This window comes from Agrilus planipennis, unplaced genomic scaffold (assembly GCF_000699045.2).
Source record: "Agrilus planipennis isolate EAB-ADULT unplaced genomic scaffold, Apla_2.0 scaffold24, whole genome shotgun sequence".
In the NCBI taxonomy this organism is placed as follows: domain Eukaryota; kingdom Metazoa; phylum Arthropoda; class Insecta; order Coleoptera; family Buprestidae; genus Agrilus; species Agrilus planipennis.
Genome location: NW_020439076.1, coordinates 801,997 through 827,902, shown reverse-complemented (window position 1 = coordinate 827,902; position 25,906 = coordinate 801,997). Strand labels below are relative to the sequence as shown.

Here is a 25,906-nt window from a genome sequence, read left to right as displayed (position 1 = left end):
TACGACATCACATTAGAAACCTCTAAAATTATCAGTGTTTCCCTACTATATTATGCATGTATTATACATATAAACCTTCCTCTTGAGCCACTCTATCTTTTAAAAAAAACCGCATCAAAATCCGTTGCGTAGTTTTAAAGATTTAAGCATACATAGGGACAGACAGCGGGAAAGCGACTTTGTTTTATACTATGTAGTGATAAATCACATCTCTGGTAATAAGACACACTGTACAGTAAGCAACCGAACAATTTTATTATTAAGCGTCAATAAAATGAAGCGTTTTTCTGAATAGAAGGACATACTAAATAATTGTAGTAGAGAATGTACCTTCTATTTCAAATTCATCGTATCAATCATCTTCTGCATCTTTGTTACCTCCCAAAGCTGGCAAATCTCTTCTTTATTTATTTGGTAAAGATTGATGGAGACCTGTTTTAATAATAAAAATTTTCTTTCTACTTCAGAAAGTATTGTAAAGTATGATGCTCCTAGAGGAGAGATAAGAGACTTGGATGTAGACCTGACGGATGTCAGTTATGACGGAATACTGTACGAGAATCTAATGAGAAATGGCCTGGGGCAGCTGGTTGATGGTCTCTTTGGAGATGACGACTATCAGAAACAACTTGAAGGAGAAAAATCAGGTAAATTCTTTCAATATATAATACCTAATTGCTAACTGATGCAATGCTATGAACATTCTTATAATTTAATAAAACATGGATTTTCATAGAATTGCATTTGTTTTTGAAATTGTTTAATTATTATTCGAAATGAATTTCCACCAAATGAATATAAATTCTGTTATAATTCTTGAAAATGAATCGACCAAAAGTGAAGATTCTTTAAAAAATTTCATCAAATATGATTATTTTTTAATAATATAAGAATCATTACCAATAATTTTAATTGATATAAAATTTAACATTACGTTTTTATCATCTATCTGTAGTAAAATACTACAAATGGCGCAGTATGCACGATGCTACATTTTCGGATTACGTATTCTTCTACAAGGTCCACTTGTGTGGATATCTACTTGCTGAAAACGAATCCTGGCGTAGCCAACCTCAACGTGATAGGCTCGTTACCATAATCGAATAAAATAATTCGAAGTGGTCTGTATTCTGTCGAAACTGCCAGACGCGACGCGCTGATGAGATCCAAAAAGATCGAAATCGCGATCCGCTTCTGGCAGTTTCGACAGAATACAGACCACTTCGAAGTATTTTATCTTTAGCAACTTCCGAAGTTTCTTCAATTTATCTCATATATATTTATATATATGCACACTGATTTCCTTTGTGTGTTATTTTCAGGAAGCCGTTGGATAGGGTGGAATAACGAGACGCGGGAGGGAGAACCTGTTGATATCACGTTTGAATTCGATGGCCTATACGAGTTTTCTTCAGTTCAAATCCATGCGAATAACATGTTCACCAGAGGTGTTCAAGTAAGTGTGTGCCCCTTATACAATATTTTTTTCTGCTTTCCTTTCATCATTCGTCAATTCAATTCCACTTTCCAGGACGGGGTTTTTTATTTTCCTCAGTTGTTATTTTACATTTCGTTCGCGAACTTACAATTTTACCGACATTATTACTGGATGTGAAAATATGGACTGTTAAAAATTAATAATATTTTAGTTAAATTATTATTAATGTCCACTGTTTTTTTAACAAACCTTCAAAATACAGTAGAATGAATAATAAACTACAAAATCCCAAAAGTAGATTCGAGCTATACGTAGGGTTGCTACCTTTTCAGGCTTTACATTTCTCAAGTATTTCTCGACTAAATGGTTCAAAAACAAAAGTACTCAGCATAAAAATAAAGTATTTTATTTTTTGTTTTTAAAAACATATTTTTTGTTACACCTAGCAGCCAGTAACAAATTGCTGTCGCTCTTAAATATATTAATAGCCTCTAAACATAGCAAACAAAGATTTAAGTAAAGTAAAAGTCCATTTTTAATTAGTTTTAATGAAGCTTTATTCCTGTCGTCCCGCCACTTTGTGTTCATAACAGAGAATACTTTTTATGTAAAGGCTGAAGTGGCCGGAACGGACAGCAAAAGTGACACTACTTTGAACAGATTTGGGAAATCAGGTTGTTCCGCAAATATGGCTTGCCATTTTTCTGTGCAATATTATTAATGCAAAAATACTCTGAATTTCGAATAATCGCTTACAAAATTACGATGTTTACTTAAGGCCTTAAATAAAGTATTTTTGCGTACTTTATATGTCTTGTAAAATATAACGTACGCACAGTCGAAATAGAGGCAACCCTAGTTATAGGACCGTGGTCTAAGTGAACTGTGCTGTCCAGACGTTTCGTAAGCTACTGCGGCTGACATCCTCAGTGGTAGTGCTGCGTTGACCCAGTCGTTGTCGAGACTTCGAGATATAATCTACGTTCACGTTGTCAACGCAGCACTACCACTGAGGATGTCAGCCGCAGTAGCTGACGGAACGTCTGGACACAACAGTTCACTTAGACCACGGCCCTATAGCCCGAATCTTCATTCTACTATGGATTCCGGCCGTGAAAGCCTTTGTTCTTATACAAAATCTGTAACGAATGTTGCATTGAAGCGCGCTCTCGGCTCAAGCGATCCCCACTACGAACTCGACTACGTGGCCGAGTAGAGGGGGGACATCCATTGCATGATTTCGTTACATAGCAACTCGCATGAAACGAACTTACCCTACCGTGCGTAAAGAAGTTTCACTTCAAAAATTAATTTTAGGTGGTTGTCTCTGACACGTTTTTAGAACATCAACGTAAGCGAAGCCGCGGGTAAAACCTTTCATGAAATTTTGTGCACACATTGCCAGGGGTTCAGAAAATGACATAGAGTACCTTTTATCCAGAAATAAACACTGTTCCCGAGGGATAAAAGAGATAGATTTAAAATAAAAAAAACATAATGAATTCCACTAAATGTAGCATTGTACTACAGATGGCGTTTACCGCGCCGTTTGTAGGAATTCATAAAACGCTGTGTTAAGGCAGCAGGTAGAGTTAGCCTGTGTTTTGTCGAAACTGTCTGCGGCGCGCTGATGAGATCCAACAATTTGGACAGAATACTGACCATTTCGAATTTCTTTGTTTTATATAAAATTGCAATAAAAGCATTTCTATGATGTGTATTCCTGATAAATTTTTTACACAACCGTTCTTATCTAGTCGTAGAATACTACATGTAGGAGTATGTGCATATGTATCTGTAAGGTAAACCTAATAGTATGTACAAAAGCGCAATGTGGGTGTACGTCCTAATCACATTTTCCCTAACATAATTCCGTTAATCATCTTCACCTAGATGGCGTGGTGTGCGATTTCATATTTGATACTTACTTTGCGACTTGATTTAATATTCCGGCGTAACATCAAACGGATGATATGCAAATCAAGGAAATTGAGAAACTGTACCTTGACAGGCACGAGCTTGGCAAAGTTTACCCGCAACCAACCGCCTCGGCGCCGACGACGTAAAGTTGGCTCATGCTTTTCTTTCTCTTCCCGAGCAGTGACGGCTAATGGAGAATATTAAATTGAACGGGAAATGAGAAGGAAATGTTGGCCCCACTGGAACTGAATTTTTCATTTTTTTGTCTCGTTCCTTTGCATACATATAATTTTAAACTTCCAAACGAAAACTGCAATTGTTACTTAACCAAGAAATTTAAACAGGTCGATAAATGGTTATTTTACGAATTCGAAGTAAAATTAAAGAATAAACTTTAAATTCTACGGCAGATTAACAGCTTTACGACTTTTGGGCACTATTAACACCAAATGTTGAGTAATTATAGATACTATTAATCCTGCCATCTGGCTGCATTAATTATGCACGACAATTGTATTATCAGCGAACACAGATATTATAATCCATGTTCGCTGATATTATACTTCGTTTAGTTTCTCTAGCGATGTGACCTTTAGCTTAACCGGCGCAAAGTAGAAAAGAACAGCACTAGGCAACACTAGAAAAGAAAGGAGACAACTCTCGGCAAAACTCTTAACTGGTGAGGAGCGTATAATCCGTACAGTACTGTACGAAAAAATTGACCATTTTATCCACTACAATTACATTGCTCAAATGTACTGTTATTAGTATCAATTACCACTGAAAATATCAACGAGATGTTTATTTATATTTGAAGACATATTCAAGGCTTTAACGCTGTTTCCAACTCGCACTACTATTCATGATTGAACTAAACATTTGGTAGGTACTGTATGAAAAAGTTTGTTTAATGAATATGAGTCGAGAGTGTAATGAGCTTTTTTCTCCCTACCTACGATTTTGCCAGCCCGCATCCAAGCCATTGGAAGGGGCATATCGCTAGAGAAAGTAAACGAAGTATACATATGTGGTACGAAGTAGTAGGTATCTACTAGTAGATGATACTGTAATAAAAAAATTCAATAATAATATTCTACAAATTTAATAAAAAATAATTCAATATTTAATTATTTCAATTTGAAGTATTTCTACAACAATAAAAAAGAAAATATTTATGTAATGGTACCAAATTTATACGAATTACTCGCTTCATTTTTGCTAAAAAAGTGTGTGTACATTTGAGTATGCAGTATATGATTTCTCTACTATCTGAGGAACGTCCAAGGACAGACGATAAGGAAGTATCATTCGACAGAAATCAATATATGATAGTGGATATTGTTTATTTCCCTGTCGCCTTCGCGTTTTATCTAGGGTGTTTCTGAAATAAGTACAGGTCGGACGAACGAAGCCGGCAAGCGACCGCGCAGCTACTTGCCCATTTATGGCATTTTTGGGTAAATCACTCGGAACCGATTCACAAATAAGTCTTCAGTAGTTGTAAATTATTGTATTAATACCGATAGGACAGTTGCGTACTAGGAAATAATATAGAAACATAACTTATGAAAAAAGAAATAAAATAAACACGATGTTTTTATTTGTTTTGTAGTTAGTTTTCACTTTCATTGTCCTCACCGGAGTTACTACGGCATCAACAATTACTTCTTCTGTTTGTATGTCTATTACTTGCTCATTATCTAACATAATATTTATATAAATCATGTTAAACTAAATTGTTACGCCTATTTCTTTTTTATATAAACTTTAAATATCTACAACAAGAAAACCAACCGAATAAGTTAATTTTTTAATTTAATTTTGTAAATTGAACCCTGCTCTTAAATATTTAATCTACGCCCCTGATAGGGATACTGAAGAAAGAGGGCTGTAATCGTTATACCTAAAAATGTCTACTTCTGCCACCGCGCATTCATTTTAAAATTTCCGCCAGCTTCGAGTGTCAGGCCTGTAGCAGGCTTGCTGAAGGTGGTAGGAAACTATAAAACAGGAAAATAATTAAACCTTTGGTGGTTCAAAAGCCCACCGTTTTCGAGAAAACCATATTTGAAAATATAGGCAAAGGTCATTTCGCTCCTGGTTGAATCACACAGGAAAATAAGACATTGCAATGCCGCATTCAATCATCAGCTGCTACTTAGCAGCATCCATATTGTATTTCTTTTGTATTTTTGTACTCATTAAGTCTGATTGCCGATGTTTATGTTACAACAGCTAGCGTAGAGTACTTTTGTTCTTTTAACGTTGTAAACTTGCACCTAGACAGTCGAAGTCATTAGAACTCGGTCAATGTGTCAGTGCCATAGGTCAGTGCAGAATATTCTTATTAATTATTACATTCACCGATGCGTTAGTTTCTAGACGAATATTTCCTTAATAGACGCTGGATTGGACGAACAGGCCTTGTACCGTAGTCGCCCCGTAATCCTGATCTAAATCCGTTTGACTCCTTTATGTGGGTTCTAATAATTTTTTTTGTCCCTTAACCACGCTGCTTTATTCACCATGCGATTCCCTGTCGCATCTTGTTACATAACACCCTTTAAAACTCGCTAATTATTTCAGAAACATCCTGTATATGTATATTAATACTATACGATAATGAATCGTTTGTAAACGCTAATCAGTTGTATTTTATTGATGTTATATATGTTTTAGGGTAATCCTTTAAGATTTTAGTGTTATTAGAGTCGTATATTAAAATTAATAGTTTTCCTTTTGATTCCAGGTCTTTTCGGCTGCTGAAGCCTGTTTTAGTTTTGACGGCGTTCAGTATCAGACGACACCCGTTTGGGTTTCCATTACGAAAGATTATAGTAGAGAATCTGCCGAAAATATAACGATCGATCTCAGAGGTCGTGTGGCGAGATTTGTACAACTTCGGTTCTTCTTCTCCAATAAATGGATTCTGATAAGTGAAATTTCATTTAGAACTGGTAAGTCGACTTCCTAATATTTATAATATTAAGCAACAGGCAGTATTTATACAGACGAAGACCGCAATGTAGGACTTATTAGTCCTCATCAACACGCAATTCATAAAAGATAAGGACTGAGAAGTATCGAAATTCAGAATTTAAATAGATGATTTTTGTTTGTAGTATCTATACTAATGAAACTAAATGAAACATGTTAATGAAATAGACAATTCCTGTAGGATTAGATTCAGCAACAGGCAGTATTTATACAGAGGAAGATCGCGATATAGGACTTATCAATCTTTATCAGCACGCAGGACATAAAAGATAAGGACCGAGAACTATCGAAATTCAAAATTTAAGTAGATAATTATTGTTTGTAGTGTCAATAATGTACATAAATAGGTATGAAACGTAATGAAACCTATTAATGAAATAAACAATTTCTGTAGCAGACAGTATTAAACATACGAAGATCGCGATATAGGACTTATTAGTCCTCATCGGCACGCAATACATAACAGTTAAGGACTGAGAAGTATCGAAATTCAGAATTTAAATAGATGATTTTTGTTTGTAGTATCTATACTAATGAAACTAAATGAAACATGTTAATGAAATAGACAATTCCTGTAGGATTAGATTTAGTTAATTATCGAATAAAGAACAAAAAAGTGGTCCTGTATATTTAATTAAAAGGCAGTACTGATATTGGTTGAGTTTGGTTAGACGACAGTGCTCTTTTGATACTTAAAAGATAACGAATTGCATTCTGCCATTGGAATATTTAAACACTTTCTTAATCCCGGGGGTTGCAAAAGGCGCTCACTAGACATCAGAAAATCTTTCGTCGTCTCCGCACTTTGAGGACGACTCGTGAATTTTAATCAATTTAAAACTGCGTTCGAAATAAATCATCTCCACACCGCATTGAACCGAAAACAACCCCTAAACGGTTACGCTTATGACGAAGTTTTTTCGTTTATTCGGCCTCAACTGGATTATTTCCAATCCGGCGAGATGAAGAAAAAGTCTTCCAACGAACGTCGCAATCGAAATTAAATGATTAAATTCTTTTTTGTCTGAATGTGAAAATATTTTTTAATAAAACGTCTTATTCGGTATCCCACGAAAACTCTCGTCCCTAAAATTAATCAATACAGCATTTCTAGAGAAAATCTTTTTCTAAAGACGAAATTAAATTAAAAGCAGCTCTCTTTTAATGACTGATACATCATTAGATTGGCTAAAACCAAGAAGCAGAAAGGTAGTTTCAACTGAAAAAAATGTTTGAAGTAGCATTTTCCATATTAATGCTTTCGTTTTATAGACGGCCCAAGGATCTTAGTCCTTGAAGTGTAATTTTTTTATTTTGGTTATTTTTATGACAAAATATGCACACCTAACAATAGTATATTTTTGATTCTCTGAGTTTTTTTTTAGTTACCAACAGTAGGTATAATCCAAATAAAAGCCTTTTTGCTTTTTCTTAAAAAATCTTGTTTGCCATTTCATTTCAGTTCGACTTATTTTTATACGGCCTGACGGAAGAGAAAAACACTTTTAGCATCAAAGCATCAGTTGAAATTAAATGATTAAATTTTTTTTCGGGAGAGAACATTTTTTAATAAAAGCCCCAGATCCTTTAAATTAAAGGTTAAACGAGATATTTCTGTTCTTTAGTTTCAACAAACAACGCAGAGGCAAGCATTATCACTTCTAATTGTTTTGTTGTTATTCTCATCTTCGCTGAGACCTTTATTGACGGTTCTGCGGAAATGTGATAGCAAGAAAATAATCGGAAACAGACGTCAATAATAAATTTTTGCCGAAGCGGAAGTATAATTAATATAAAAAATAATAATTCCTTATCAATTATTTTTTTGTTAAATTTCTTAAGGTGTGTTCCAAAATATGACCCAGCATACTGACCAGTGCTGATGACGTCATGAAGCGATGCCATACTGTTGATTGGTTCCGAAATGTACTGACCAGTGCGTTGACGTCATATTAAGAATAGTGTTTGTGTTCATTTACAACATTTTTGCTCCAAAAGCTTTAAAGTTTCTTACAATAAAAAACTCCTCAAAGTGTATTGCACACACGCCCGTTTGATATACTACTGTCAGACTTGTTTAACCAGTACAATATGGCGACACATCAGTACAATATGGCGTCGATTCATGACGTCGTCAGCACTGGCTAGTATGCTAGGTTATATTTCAGAACACACATTTAATAATTAAATTTTAGTAGAGGCAAGTATACGTACCTAATGAACATTATTTAGTGATCTTTGCCGAGTAATCGATTACAATGCTCGTGTTTCTACGATATTTCTAGTAATTTAGTAAAATCCGTAATATCGTCACCATTAAAAATTTGCGGAACCAAATGCAGAAGCACGTGTAAAAAAGTGTGCAGAACTTCCGCAGTTGCGGAGGTTAAGTGAAAAATGCTGTTCAGATCTGATTATTATTTAACGTGGTAATTATTAAATATGCAAATGATCGATTAATGTATTGAAAGTGTAAAAAGCGGCGAAGCAACTGCCTCTTTCTAATTAATATTTTGTTGTTCACCTAAACAAATTAAATCGTCTTAATAAATGTAATATAGCCTCCGAAACCCCGGATTCGGAAGTTGTCATGATCTCTGTAGTAATTAAACTTGATCAAAAAGCCTCCAAAGACAAAAGGTGACGAGTACCTATACACAATGGCAAAAAACTATATTAAAGCCACCTTCGAATAAGAGGTTAACGTAAGAAAAAAAAAATTAGAGTTAATAATAGCCTGTGTTTAATAGTGTGGTTTCCCCGGTTCTTCCCCTTCGGATATTTTCAGCGTGAACGCGAAAAGTGTAAAACATTTGGCCTTTATCTATAAAACGCGATGGGCCAACGCGAGAAAAACGGCTCACGAAGCACTTCTTTTAAATTATCCGCAACGAAATTTATTTAACGAGCTCCGCTCTTATCTTGCAGAACAAAAATTGCTATTTCTTATTTACTATCTTGTATTATGTGAACTCGTACACTATAAAAAGCTTTTTGAAAACGAAATGGTTCCAGTATGACTTTCGCTTATAGTTGAACGTGGATCAACGTTCATTTTCTGAATCGGAAAAACTGCTTTTGGATTTTATGTCTAACATTTATAAATACCACAATACTGAGAGTAAGAAGTAAGTAATCCCTCTTAAACGTTTAAATCCTACAGTAATAGATAATAGTTCCTCTTAAAATGTCGAGCTTCTAATAGAAATACAAGGGTGAGTCCAAAGACTAACCTTGAATATTTTTTAAAGGCAAAATAAAAATAATTCATTACATTGCATCATACGAGGATACGTTTTTAAATTCGTGGAATGGGTAGGTAGGTCATTAGTGAAGGTACTTACTCGAGTCATTACGAATTAAGTAACTCATCATTAGTTGGGTCAGTAGCCTTTGAACTATCGTTGACGAATGAAGTCAATCTGGAACAAATTGTGAAATATGGAGAAAATCGAGTACCGCGCTGTTATAAAGTTCTTTACCAAGCAAAGAAAATCAGTTCAAACCATACTGGAAGAGATGTCATCCGTTTACAGGGACTTTTGCCCAGGTAAAACCATGGTTTACAAGTTGAACACCCTTTTTAGGCAAGACAGAGACTCACATGAAGACGACCCACGGTCAAGCCGGCCGATTGAAGTGACCACTCCACAAATCATTGAAAAAGTCGAAAAATTAATATTGGAAAATGCCCGACTTAAGAAGAAACAGCTCACAGAAATGGTAGGAGTATCAGATTCAACCACTTTTAAAATTCTTGAAGATTATCTTGGCATGACTAAAGTCAACGCAAGATGGGTATTCTCGCTCGTTTTTGGACTTCTGTAGTGAAGATGAAGATGGAGTATTGACTCGAATTGTTACTGGGAACGAAACTTATGCTCATCATTATGAACTTGAGTCCAAACAGGACTTTGCAGTGGCACAAAAAGGCACACCACTACCCAAGAAGTTTAGGGTGTCACAGCCGGCTTGTAAAATTATGTCGACAGTCTTTTGGGACTCAGAAGGCATCCTCTTAATCGATAATAGGGATAAAGGTGTCTCCACAACTAGAGAATACTATGCTTCAATCCTACTGCGGTTAAAGGAAGCAGTCAAAGAAAAAAGAAGAGAAAAATTGGCCAAAGGTGTTTTCCTTCTTGCTGAGCAAGATATTAAAATTTAAAGGAATCGTGTTGAGATGGCTGCCTTGCAGAAGTTGGGCTTCAAAATTTTGGTTTACCCACCCTACAGTCCTGACCTAACTCTCAGTGGTTATTACCTATTCCCAAACTTGAACGTCTTGTCGATTGTCATTCATCTGTCTTCTCTAATAATTCGATCCACTGCAACGACAATGACAGGCGCAGTTGCAGTTTAACGGTGGCTTCTTATATGTCATTCATACACATACTGTTTTTGCATTCTTCGATGAATATTAATTGATTTTTCTCCTTCGCTACTTAACAAACGTATCACTGAATATTTATCTACTTTGTAAAAGTGCTGCCATCTTTGTTGTGGTCTGCTAGTGACACAATGCATACCACGGTGGATAATTTTCTATATTTGCGAGCATTTCAACGCTATAGCACCTCCCGTCGTAATTTAAAACTTCTATGACCAAATTAAACTTACTTTCTGACACCCTGTATATCTAAATTTCAGAGGTATTTGTTGTATCAAATGCAAAATGAACAAAACATTCGATCAATCCAATTTTTCATTCAACATTTGTTCTTGTTAATTCCTTTTGCTGGAGTTGTTCCTTAATTTTTGCGTCAATAGTTCTTGGAAAGAAGTAAGGACACTTAGCTATTTATCATTTTCATTTTTAGGGTTTTTTAATGTTATAATTTGTTGCCGCTCGCCACCTTTTTGTCCGTTGAAATGGGAAATATCCGTGGACACAAATGGACCCGCACGTTACCATTGCAATGCCAGAAGCCCCCGCTTCCGTCTCAGGTTCTCTCTTGGCTTTATTTTAATAGTAAACTGCCATAAATCAGCCGTTTAAGCTGAAATGTTTGTCCTCTAATCCGATTGCCGCTTTTTTGCCCCCGTCCATTTATCCTTCCATTAAAGAGGAAAGGAATTTTGTTTGTTTTACATTCGAAGCTAATGCTCCCAAACTGAAACATAATATTTGCGGAATTTGTACGGATTACGTTCTAGGACGAAACGTCCACCACCAGCGGCCCTTATTTACGGAACAATGAAGTCGAAATTAATGTGACATTGTACCCAAGAGCTGCGAAAAAAGTCGGAACTTAAAAAGATCCTGTATCGCTCTCACCTTGTTAATAATGGATTTCATGTTTTTAACCAGTAACATTGTAACAGTTAAAGAGTCACAACTTTGTAAATCTTTAAAAGTTGTGCTCAAAATTTAATAAAATGAACAAGAGAAGGGTGATTGCTACGAATTCAAGGTCACCAACATCCCGACCTTGAATTCACAGCGCTGTCTACCAATTTATAAAATTTTTTGGGCGGTATTCACATATATTACATACGAAGATTATATAGGGTGAGTCACTAAGCCGAAATCGGTCATTCATAAACGTATACTTCACAATAGAGAAATTTTTTTCAAATAAAAGTTGTATAGGGTTAAGTATATAACAACGCAAAAATATTTTCAAATATGGCGGACTTCCAGTTATATTGAAAATGCACAGTAACTTCATTATTTTAAACGGAATCCTCTACTTTTTATTGCCTTTTTGAATTCCCCATAAAAAAAACAACAAACCTGGGTCGCACCGTTCTGGAGTTATTTCACGTTCCTTTGAAAATTTGACGTTTGCAGTGTTTGACGCTGTTTTAAATATCTCAGAAACGAAAGGACCTAAAGGTTTACGGTTTTCATATTCCGTTTCTGGATGAAATTGAAATCACCTGTAGGTATTAGACAGGTACGTACATTTCAAATAGTATGATATTGATCGGTGCCAATATTCACAAATTCCAACAGGTACAACTTTTGCATCTACTTCTACTCCCTTAATTAAGAATTACTGCGTAAACAGAAAATAAAATAAAAAACTCGCTAAACTTTTTAAAACGGTTAACTTTATAAAACGATATTATTAAAAACTTTCAAAAAAATTACATATTTCTCAAAAACTTCTGCTCACAGATACCAACACCTCTATATCAGTCGAAAGAAAACTTATACTATGTGAGAAAAAATATGATATTCGGTTAAAAGAAGAAGTTTACCTGTTTGGATTTGTGAATATTGGCACTGATAAATATCATACTATTTATAATGTACGTGTCTAACTAATACCTACAGATGATAGGCGATTTCATCCAGAAAAGAAATATGAAAACCGCAAACTTCTAAGTCCTTTCGATTCTGAGATATTTAAAATGGCGTCAAACACTGCATACGTTAAATTTTCCCAGAAACGTGAAATAACGCCAGAACTCGGGTTGAAAATATTTTTACGTTATTATAACTCAACTCTATTTATTTAAAACATTTTTTTCTATTTTGATGTATACATATATGAATGGCCTATTTCGGATTAGTGACTCACCTTGTATCCAGTATTCATGCTTTTTACATTAACGCAAATATTCAAAATTCAATGACCTCATTGGTTAAAATGTAAGTACTATACACCATCGACAACGATACCTACTCATCAGTCCTAATTTGAACACGATCAACTAGTAGCTAATATTGTGTTTGGAAGTTTGCATTAATATAAGAATGGCGTGGTGTTAAGAGTAGTGATAAATAAAATACCAGGACCTTGGTCTTCATGTAGAACATTTAATCTTCCTATTAGTATTGCTCTTCGACATTACGCCTTAACCTTGGTCATATTTGTGTGTTTATTTCAGGACATTCTTCAAATTTTCTGGTTTACCAGGGAACCGTTCCAATAGGTGACCATATTTCTAAAAATAACATAATTCTCATTGAATTATTTCATTCCATTTTGTAATTATATTAGAATTTAGATCACAATTTTTCAAGAATTTTAACATTCATCGTAATCTTGTTCATTTAGTCTTGTTCTTGGTCGTGCCAGCATAACTAGGTCCTAGTCTTGTTAAATGATCAGAACCAAGGAAAAACAAGACAAAACTTCAATACGAAGGCGATTTTTGTTCATTATTAGTTAAAAATAGTTAATAGCAGTATTAGCATCTAGCAAGGAGGACCTAGAGATAGCTTTAAATAAAATGGAAGCGGTACTGACAGATCAGTACTGTATGAAAATAAATAAAGGTAAAACTAAAATACTGGTATGCAAGGGAAGAAAAAATAGGGAAAGAGCGAATATAAAGATAGGAGACGAAAAATTAGAAGAAGTGACTGATTTTAGATATCTAAGAAGTCAGATAAGTCAGGATGGAAGGAGTAATAGGGACGTAAAGCAGAGGATAGCGCAGGATCATGTCGCCTTTAATAAAAAGAAGTCACTTCTATGCTCGAAATTCGAAAAAGGTTGTTAAAGGTGTTTTTTGGATTATACATTCGGCATTATACGGGTGCGAAACATGGACAGTGAGCGCGGCGGAAAAGAAAAGGTTAGAAGCATTCGAAATGTGGTGTTATAGGCGGATGATGAGGATATCGTGGGTAGAAAAGGTTAGAAATGAAGAGGTATTGGAAAGAATAGGAGAACAGATGACTCTATGGAAGTCAATAAAAAATAGGCGAGATAGGTTGGTAGAACACCTTCTTAGGCATGAAGGTCTAGTCAGAGACATATTAGTGGCAGAAACAGGAGTTAGGAGGGGTAGAGGTAGACCTAGATTAGATTACTGTTCGCAAATAGTTAAGGATGTGGGCTGTTCTAGTTTTAGGGAAATGCGAAGTTTAGCTCAAGATAGGAAAGAGTGGCGGTACGTGTCCAACCAGTCTTAGGACTGACGACCTTATGATGATGATTAGTTAAGAGTGTTTTCTAATTTTTGCGCAGATGATTTCAAACAAGAACTGGGACCTAGATGACATTGTTGAGTACATTGAAAGTGCCAACACACTTATCGGCATACATAAAAGCATTCGATTAACGAATATGAAATGTGCATTACCTGTAAATAGAGTCCAGGCGAACGAATTTGCAATTGAAATGGAATTAATTTTGTCCGGCTTGATCTACGAGCACCATATCAATTTACTGAAGCCTGGCTTTAAGTGCATTTGCGTATAGGTAGACGCGGAAATGATTTTTTTTTTTCAATTTTAAAACAAAGCCGCTCTAATTTCAGAACAACAACGAGCGCTCGTTGCGCTGCGAGCACTGATGGAAAATCACTCACTGAAGCTATTTAATTTTTATTATGGTACATGGTAGGACGACTGTTGTTGTTGGTATCAAATTGAAAAATATAATCTGCTCCGTTTCAAAAGGAAATTAATTTTTGGAAAGTGAGATATCCCATTAGAGAAAATGAAATTGAAAATTGTATTGCTATTAAAATCGTTTGGAGTAACCTTGCACGTCAAGATAAATAACCGTATGTACAGTACAGGCTTTTTCTTTTAGAAAATAGAAGAGATGAGCGATTTAAAATGTTCATTACATTTATTACATTTAGGTCTCGACATAATTATAGAAAAAATAATGTTTGAATAGAGTACAGAAATAAATATAAAGAAAGTTATTTTGTTGTCTAAATATTGAAGACATTAAAAACAGGGCAACTTTACGGATAAATATACAGAAGCAGAAGGTTAATATGCTTAGATTTGCAGTAGATATAACAGTATTAGCATCTAGTGAGGAGTAGTTAGCGATAGCCTGAAATAAAATGGAAGCGGTTTTGGAAAAATTGTATGGCATGAAAATAAATAAAAGTAAAACAAAAATACTGGTAAGCAAGGGAAGAAAAAGTAGGGAAAGAGCGAATATAAAGATAAAAATTAGAAGAAGTGGCTGATTTTAGGTATCTAGGAATTCAGATAAGTCAGGACGGAAGGAGTAGTAAGGATATAAGCAAAGGATAATGCAGGGTGCAGTTGCTTTCAATAAAAAGAAGTGCGGCGCTGTACGGGTGCGAAAGTTGCGGAAAAGAAAAGGTTAGGAGCGTTCGATATGTGGTGTTACAGGCGAATATTGAGGATACCGTGGATAGAGAAGGTTAGAATTGACGAGGTATCTTCGTTATTGTATAATGAACTGTTTTAAATCATAGAGATTAACGAAGATTTGGGACCTGCCCTAGACGCTAGCCTTAAGGATTTCGATTACTACGCGTAATTTCTGAGTTGTATTAACAAAGATTATCAGCTCACAACGACTCTCTATCTACACCATTAATAAATGCCAAATTTTATCAGTCTTATATACGAACAAAATTATGCGAAAATAAATAATCTTTTTTGTATGTACTATTAAATACTAATTAGTGAAAAGATTCAAGGTTTTGAGGTTCTGAACGATTTTGTTGATGCAAAAAGAATCAAAGATTAACAGTAATTGTAAGTAAATAGAAGGTTACTATTCTCACTTACTAATATGCTCAATTTTATGCAATACCAACGGCGAACAGAAATTACCTATCGCTTTATTGTTACAACCGACGGCGTTTAAACCCAATCGGTACGGCATTAATTCACCTACTCGCCGCAAAAGTCTGTACCAATCTGACCCTATCATTCTTGAATTTATTTATTACACTTGTCCTAAATTTTACTTCAAAGATCTTATTTTCACAATAATTCGTTGAACAAGTAAATCTAGAAACGGTAACTACGACTTATTACAACACGCCACTGTCTGCTCCTAAAAGCCCTTCCGGCATACCTTGAATATTCATTACGTTAATGTACATCCAATACATACTTTTTTTCCGGTTTTCTCCTTTTTTCGAAAGAGTTTACAACGACGTTGCCGTGTAAAGCACAATATACATTACCTACCTGTAGACAAAGTAGAAAGTTCATTGAACATTAAAATTATATATTAATTTGCCGTCATATTTTTTTGCTATTTTATAAGTATGAAAATGCATTATCGGGTGTCTGAAAATATCTCGAACTCTTCTGAAAACTGTCCTAAACTAATCGAACTCTCAAAATTTCTTGAGCAAAGCTTAGCACCCTTGCGAAAATGCAATGTCAATGTCAAGACCAAACGAACAAGACGAAGACCTACATCTATCAGTAAGACCAAGACCAAAACTTTTGCAAAACTGAGTCTTGATATTGGTCTTGGTTTTGCGAAAATGCAATATCAAGACCAGACCGAACGAACAAGGTCGACCCTAAAACGAAAACTGAACGAATAAGACCAAGACTGAGATCTATCAGCAAGACTAAGACCAAACCTTACGCGAAACTGAGTCTTGGTCTTGTAAAAATGCAAAATAAAGACCAAGACGAAACGAACAAGGTCAAGGTTAAAACTCAAAGCGAACGAACAAGACCAAGACCGAAATCTATCAGTTAGGCGAAGACCAAACACAAAACTGAGTCTTGGTCTTGCGGAAATGTCAAGATCAAGACCAACATAAAAACCAAGAGCGAAAAGGTCAAGACTAAAACCAAAACCAAACAAATAAGACCAAGACCGAGATCTATCAGCAAGACTAAGACCAAACCTTACGCGAAACTGAGTCTTGGTCTTGTAAAAATGCAAAATAAAGACCAAGACGAAACGAACAAGGTCAAGGTTAAAACTCAAAGCGAACGAACAAGACCAAGACCGAAATCTATCAGTTAGGCGAAGACCAAACACAAAACTGAGTCTTGGTCTTGCGGAAATGTCAAGATCAAGACCAACATAAAAACCAAGAGCGAAAAGGTCAAGACTAAAACCAAAACCAAACAAATAAGACCAAGACCGAGATCTATCAGCAAGACTAAGACCAAACCTTACGCGAAACTGAGTCTTGGTCTTGCTTTCCTCATCACTACTTTAAATTTCATTTATTAGATTTATATTAAATTGTTGCTGAACAAATTTTCCTCATTAATTTAAAGTTACCTGTAGTGTACGATATAAAATTAATTCAAAAATTCACTAGTAAACCGAATTAACACTACAAAAATTAAAAGTATCTCCTTATATTACTTTATTATTCATAAGAAAAGATGATTCGCATTTTTCTATATTAGGTCGTACTATTCAATAGATGGTGTAATAGAATATCCCACTGTTCGGTACTCAACTTACGGCCAAAGTATATAATTGCGTACGTATCTATTCTATAAAACAAGCACATCTATCCCCTAGCTAGAAAAGAGGTATATTTTTTTCGAAAACCGTTTTAAATTCTAGACCCGCGTAAATATATTTTCTGATAGATCAGAGCGTGCAGTGGAAGGTTTGTCAACGTTCTAGGAGGGCGCAATATTCTTACATGAAGCAGTTACTTTTTTATAAATATTTTTCGGATTGGTAAAGTTCACCCACGACAACGGCATTCAAAAATAAATTGTATAGAAGTTCACGTAGGTACCTTGAAAGAAATTGATTTTATTTTTGATTAATCGTGTCTTTTATGTATAGATAGAAAATTGTTTGTTATCGACGTATTTATTTTTTTAAATTTCTATAATAATTGCCAAAATTCTCAAAATAAAACGGAGCCACTTTTTGAAGTAAAACTTCTTTATTGACGGTATGAAGGAAATTAAGTAGGGTATAAAACCGAAAAGTGTAACGTCACGCGTCACAGCATCACGCATCACGCGCCACGTGTGATCACTGATGGATATGTCCAGAAGGAGTCATTTTAACAAGCTTCAGAAGCTATAACCTATTAGTAGCAACTGACAATTTGAAAATTGTCATTTCTACGCTGAACCCTTAAAAAAAATGTCTCTTTCTCTTTCTGTAGGGGTTAATCTTTAAAACGTCTAAACCGATTTCAATGGGACTTAATAGACATGAAGAGAAGATTATCAAGGCTACCTTTTTTTAAGTAGTTTTTCGCGAACGAAGTCTTCAATAAATAGATGCTGGCCTGATTCGGGTCTAACCGCCATGGCGTGCTTCTTTAGAGATCCTTCCATCTCTGATGCTGAATGTGGTAGCGAAACGTTAGGAAACAACTTCAACCGACGACGGCCTTTTGACCTGAATCAGGATAGCATCAATTCACCAACTAGCAGCGAAATCATTTACGAATTTGTCATCAATAAATCGATCGTTTATCTCGCTTGGTGCCTCTGCATATGTATATTTTGTACTTTCTCATAAATGAATATATATTATTGTACATTCATTACTAATAACGACGTATTAGATTATTAGTTTCGAATAAAACGTATGTACCTAATATAATAGATGTTGATATATATGTAGGTTTACGGCTATTGGTATATTGCCATCTAAGGATTCAAGTGTACCCTTTATTCGACTGAAAAATTCCTAAATATTGGAAAATAGAGCGTTCATCGCCTTGCGAACCGAGCCATTTATTCGTCGAATTTCCAACCGACTGGATTTTCTTTTGAATTTATTCTCCAGTCGTAGAATTTACATTGATAGGTCCCATAAATTCGATAATATTGCTATGGAATACTGAAACTTCGATTAAGCGTACACAAAAGCTGAATTATAAACCGACATTTCTGCTGCTCGAATAATTCTATAGTATCATAGATGTACTACATCAGTACCTTTTGTTATAGTTATTGTTAAGTGCATAAAAGATAATCGAAAAGAAATATCTGTATTCATTAAATAAATTTAATCACCACATATTAAACTAAGGTCGTCAAGAGATTGAAGTTTCTTTATGTGCTTTTGATGAGATTATACTTGAAATAATTGAGACAACTGTAAAAGCACTATTATTTCTGTAAAAAGTAAATAGAGACACAATTAAAACAATTATATGAATTAATTTTTTAAATTAACTTTACCCACTAGAAATAGCCTCAAAATAATGAGAAAAAATTAATGCTGCTGCACTCCCTCGCCGGGAATCGAACCCGGGCAACTGATTTTGCGCCCTACTGCTTTACCACTTATCTACGAACAGCAGCAACATCGACAGTACGTGGGTACCTAGTTTGCTCTTGCTGCAGTCATCTCCTTCTATTTTAGTGGTACGTAAAACCAAGGGTCCGAGTTCGATTCCGAGGCAATGAATTTGAATTTGAATTTGAAGTTATTTGTAGTGGGTCAAGTTAATTCAAAAATTAATTCAATAATGCAGAAATACAATTATTTATTTGGTTATAATGAATATCCTTTTAACGCAAAAGCAATTTAGCAGATCAGGTAAATATATTTCAACAATTTTATTTTATTTGTATTTCAATACTTCAGCGAGCAGTATATAGCTTTTTATAAAAAAAAATTGATCAATACAAAACATAAATGACAAAAATTGAAAACAAACAGAATAGTAAAAGGTCAGTACATGCCCAGTTTTGTAGAGCGCCTCAAGATCTCTTTGAATGTTAAGTGAATCGGATTTACTTGATTTTGATATCAACACAGATTAGAAGTTGAACATTAGTTAAAAGATGAGCAATATCATTTATGAAAAATATAAAAAGTAGAGGGTCCAGGTGAAAACCCCTGGGGGTCACTTCAGGTGTTCCCCAGGGTTCTACCGAAATTAGATACACAACCGAAAATCAGCTTGTTTCCGATCGCAGAGGTAAAAGGCTAACCAACACAATATTTTATCCTGAATACCGATCGAAGGAAGCTTGGCAAGTAGGCGGTAATGATTGACAGAGTCATCAGAAACATGGAAGACAATATAGATTGAGTCAACCTTGATTCCTTGAGCAAAGGCAGTTGCAATATAATACCAGAAAAGAACAACAACAGTCAACAAAATGATCAGCGACAAGTTGGTCCAATAACCTCCCTAGAGTGCTTAGGATAGATATTGATCTACAGTTTTCGATGTCTTCCTTATTGCCTTTTTTGTGTATCGGGAGAATATAAGATGACATTCATGAAAGAGGAAATTAGCCTTCTTCCAGAGAACGAATAAAAAGCTCTAAGATAGCTTCATTCAGAACAAGCTGACATTTCTTGATGAAGCATTGAGGCAGGCCGTCAGGACCGGAGTTAACTGATTCCCGAACTGAGAGGAACGCCTGTTTAAGCGAAAATGAAGAAATGCTGGACGGAGTTGGCGAAAAGCTGTGAACTTCATAAAGTTTATAATTAGAGCTCGGACTCGAAAATAGATTGAAAATGATTTGCTATGCACAGACGACTGCATGTCATCGATTTGCATGTATAAGAGGAAAAACTGTTATTAGACTTTAGGTTATTAACATACTTCCAAAAGGACTTGACATTTTCAATTAAATTGTTTTCGAAATATAAAATATCTTTACATAAGCTTGTGGTATACGCATTCTATTTTTGTAAATATACCATATGTTACTCATTGCGACTTCTCTGCTGCCTGACGGGGATTTTGAAGCACATGCCTCGGGTTATTTTAATAAATCATAACGTCAAATAACTTTCCATGAAGATATAAACTTCCTATTGCTTGTTGCTTTCATATTCATAATCGAGCCTGTCGTTTTCGTATACGTATTCCTAAACTTGAGCGCGCTAGTTTGGTTAAACTCCAACCATGGCAGCTAGCAAACTTCCAACACATACAAATATTGTACATACATGCATGCGAATGCGTATACACAAAAGCGAATATTCGATTGCTTCAGTATTCCTTCGACATTTACCCCGTTATGGCCAAGTTTATCACCCGGCTAATTTTATTAAAGGGTAGCTGACTTAGTTTATTATATAATTTCCTCATGGTAGAGCTTTTAATATTTTGTCATTAAGTAATTGTTTTTTGCCACTGGTGACGCATATATAGCAGATTCAAATATATTTTTTCAACCCCCTCTATCACCTGCTTTCTTGAAAAATTTCCTAAACTCTCAAAATATTTTTAACAATACGTAGTAACAGTCAGAAAATTTATAAAGTGTATATATTAGACTTCTATTAATATGAAAAATCATTAGTCGAATTTTTTTACCCACTACAAACTACCTCAAGTTAATGAGGGAAAGTCGTTGCTGTTGGTTGTGACAACTCATTAACTTGAGGTAGTTTGTAATGGTTAAAAAAATTCGACNCAGCATCTTCAATTTGGAGACACAATGCAAAATGTCTTTGTTATTATATTTTTATTGTCAAGTCGGTGAGTGCAATGCGACAGGCGTGCTCTCGAAGTCGTGAGAATGAAAATAAAAACCGCGAAAGAAAGACTTGATCAAAACGAAAATAACACTGTCACGCACAAGATATCGTGGGAACTTTGTACTTTTTAGTACTGCGAAATATGTTTTTAGAAAAAAAAAAATAACTATTTAAGAAAGAATCATCTTGGAAATAAACATATGCGCACTTTCTCTATATAGTGCTAGTTCTTCCCCCTTATCAGTCACTATTAGCTCGAAACTGTTTATTTATTTGTTTAATCACTTTCTTTGTGTTAAAAATTGTTTGAAAAATTCAATTTAAAGGAATTGTTTGTAAATAGGTATGCAACACATCGTACACTTCAGCATAAGAAATTGCTGATACTAACTATGTAACACTACATTGCCCTGTGCTGACAGCACTCATGATATTATATATAAAAGAAATTTCATATATAATATTAGAACGGTTGGAATATTTTTCCATTATTCGCCAAGACGGCCGTTTCTATGTAGTTTGAAATAATACGGGTTCAATTTTCCGTTTTAAGACGTAAGTAAACAATCATAAATCTTCGTTTTGTGCTTAATCAGTCTTCCTATTTTGGCGGTAACTTTCCAAAATCGCCCTCGGTTTTCTGAAAACACAGCACTAGCGCATTCCCGTCTTCGGTTCTAGTTAATTAACTTCGTTCCAGCATCTGTTGACTTTGTATTTGAAATATAAACATGGTCCCACGCTCCATTGAATCGGACAGGTGAAAGCCGAATCTAAAGTCCTTGAATACCCATCCCGAAAGTTTATCGTTTGAAAGGTAAATTCCTTATTATAGAGAACTGGGGAATTTTCAACGATGTTCTACGTAAATACACGCGGGAATTTACTCATTTCGTACTTTATTCGTATTACCAGAGAAAATAAATACAAGCCCAAGTAAATACTGCAATAGGCAATAGTCAATTTTATGAAAATTGGGCCACTCCAAAATAAACAATAAGTACACTGAATGTGATACATCGTCTATAAGTAACCATGAAAATTTGCTGTTCAAGAACAACGGAGAATCTGCAAGAAATTCGAAAAATATTGTTAAGAATATATACCTATACAGTACGTCTAATCAGTATTCCGGAATATTTGATAGGTAACATCTGGAGGCAGTGTAGGGTGCATCTTGTAATAGCGTAACAGCGTAAAGGGTGTAAAAAGTATGCACAAGAAGTACCCCATTTAACCAGTCGTCAATATTGAGAACAGTTGCCAGTTTGGCAAGCGTCAAGTGACGAAACACTCATACCTACTCGTGACCTTCGCAACAACTGGTACACAGACAGGTGAATTGCGAGTGTAGTGATCAGTAGTAGGCTGCACTCCGTAGTTACTATTCAATTGACAAAGTTACTGCTACTACCACAAAAAACAGAAATAAGTTGAGGGTGAAAATATCATACAAAAAATATTCTCACCCAGAATCTACAGACGTGGTGGTCACATACGAACAGTACAATGAGAACGCACTGGCGGCATCACGCGAATACTGAAGTAGTTGGGGCTTTTGATAAGGTCATTACCCTCATGTTTATATATGTCACTGAATAGTGCGATATGGCTCATTCTTTTTCTTTTTTATGTATTTTTCTGGAGTACTGATCAGGCATAGTGTATATTTGTAGCAAGACTGAGTGATAAGTATGCAGTGTGTTTTAGACTTTTAGAGAAACGATGAAAGTAATACCAAGCATAGATAGAAAAGGTTTTAATGAGAAGGTAGTAGAAAGAATAGGTAAATTGGAGATGAAAGGACGCTGTCAAAATCAATAAAAGAAAATACGATGAGAATAGATTGTTGTTCGCAAATGCTTAGTTACGGTTGCGAAAATTGACCCACCATAAGAGGGAGTGGAGATGTGCGCTCAACCAGTTTTCGGACTCTGACAACCCTACGACCTATATTAAATGTGATATAATATTTGTGGATTTAAGAAATTTAAAGAGCTCTCTTGAAGCACAACGAAGAACATAACATATATGTATGTATAAAATTTTCGATTACAATGTTACTCTCTCTGATCATCGATTTAAGCAGTAATGTATCGGTTTCCAGTTTACTGACAATAATTTCCGGTCGACGAGACTTTAGAATTATCTGTGGCGTGTTACAGTTTTTGGGATTTATTGGATAGATTTCTTTTACTGCAGCGTTAAATTTTACGTTCGTGTTTTCCGGTACATTGTTTATTTAAGCTATTAAGTTCGGCACCAGGAGTGACTCTCGGTAGGTATCTATTAATCGTTTTACTGAAAAACATTAAGCAGCTGTACGTGTAGTTAAAATACTTATTCGTTTTATATAGGTACTTATACAATTTTATTTTACCGAAAACACGACTGAATTATACTCAATTGTTTAGAAAATTTTCAAATATACATAGGACCAAGTAAACTTTACTCTTTTTAGCATGAGAATGAACTGAAATGAATTAATTTTTCGGAAGCTAAATGCATTTATTTGAAAAAAGTAAACTTCTGAACCTATACGCCTGTTTCAATAAAATGTAGTTTTTTCCAAAACTGCTTATAAAATCATTAATAATTCCCGAAACATGGACACCTAGTTATTTAGCGTTTCTTACTTAATAATTAAAAGTACAGAAAACACTAATGTAAATAATCAAGTTGTTATACAAAAACGAACAAAAGACAATCAATAAGTTAAAAGCACCCAAGAAACACAAATACGTACAAGAGCAATGTAGATGAATAATTATAGTTACAGTAATCTAACTGCACAATTATCAGAACTTTGGTGATTAAAGAATTACTTCTGTCTCTTAAAACTAAATACGGCTAAATTCGTTGCTGTGCTTTTAATAGAAAGCAGTCTAATGAGAACTAAATATTTCGTATTTGATACCTGTGACATCTTGGGGGTACATATCGTTGTTGCTCATGTCACCTTTTTTAGCTTAGTGGTAGAGTATTGGTGGGTAACACCTGGTGCCTGGGTTCGATTCCCGGCGAAGGAGTAACAGATGCAACAAATTTTTCCATTAATTTCGAGTAATATGTAGACGATAGAAAGTTAATTTCAGTTTAATGTTTATTATGAAATCTCTCCGAGAATATTATCGTACATATAAAAGGGTGTGAAGAAATGCTGATACGTCACTGCGATGTTCATAGAATTCTGTCCTTAATGCGCCCCTGTGTAATAATTAGGATATGCTACCAAAAATTGAGTGGAATCGATCCAGTAGTTTCGGCTGTACGTTGATCATCAGTTAGTCATCCAGGACAAGCTTTTTTATATACTTAGGGTTACTGGAAATTGTTCGTATTGCTCTCGGGAGAAGATAATATCATTAATTTGGAATGATTGAACCTCTTTCACTTGGGGGTCGGAAATGGGGGGTTTTCTAGAAAATCTACTTCGGTTTTCTTGTTACAAGGATCTGAATTTTATAAAGCTAATAACCACAAAATTCACTATTAGATGTTATGTTGTGTCCTAAAAAATGTGTCACACATTGAAAATCGAAACAGATTTTCTCGAAAATGGTGCATTTCCGAACCCCAAGTTAAATCATTCCAAATTAGTGTTAGTTTATTCTCCCGAGAGGAATAAGAGCAATTTTCAGTCATCCTGCACATACAAAGATTGTAAGAAATACTCAGTATCCTGGCATATCACAATTCCATTCCAGGAATAAAGATCGTAGGTTTGATTGTAAGAAGTAATTTCTTATATTCGCTAAAATTTACGGACCAATTAAGCAGAAAAGTGATTAGTGGATGTCTTAACGAATTTTCTTTTGTTCTAGTTCGACTGCCGCAGAACGTAAGCGCAGATGTCTACGAGAATTACCTGCAGTCCGAAGTGCCGATTTCGACAGCTGCACCGGGTCTCGAAAGTGGTGAAACCACTCACACCCGCAAGGAAATCACCCCTGCCACCAGTCCCACCAGTAACACGCAGGTGAGATTTATGGCAGTCATTTGCAGCAACTTTTATTACCCTTAATCTGACCGAAATTCGGTAGTCGAAACCGAGGCGGAAATCTGCTTCGACCGAGAATCACTTGTTTTCATTTCCTTTTGATAACGTTATAAGTCAAGTTTTCTATCTTAAAGTAGTCCGGCCGAATTTTCATTTACGGTGAAATGCAATAAATTTTATTTTATTAATCGATACCCTCAACGCTGAAAAAAAAGCCATTTAACGGAGTTAAAATTTACATAATCTTAGTGATGAGCCAAACAAAACTTCTAGTCTTGGTCTTTACCTTACTGCAGTAGTTTCCAACCTTTTTGTACCTGGGCCCCCCTTTAAAAAAAAAAAAATATTGCGCCCCCTTAATTTTTCTAACAATCTAATTTCATAAATACTCTACTGATATTATAATTTATTTAATGGGCTACAAAATAATATAAGTACTTTATTATGTAAAAATAT

General features: G+C 35.0%; 1 protein-coding gene across 1 annotated transcript in view; it reads left to right on the top strand.

The window, feature by feature from the left end:
• LOC108741434 (discoidin domain-containing receptor 2-like) overlaps window positions 1-25,906 on the top strand; it is a 388,424-nt gene that overhangs the window by 283,456 nt on the left and 79,062 nt on the right. The window contains exons 7-10 of the mRNA XM_025977248.1: window positions 468-647; window positions 1,323-1,456; window positions 6,108-6,315; window positions 25,275-25,429. Coding sequence (XP_025833033.1) covers window positions 468-647; window positions 1,323-1,456; window positions 6,108-6,315; window positions 25,275-25,429 — 677 coding nt within the window. The remainder of the gene's footprint in view (window positions 1-467; window positions 648-1,322; window positions 1,457-6,107; window positions 6,316-25,274; window positions 25,430-25,906) is intronic.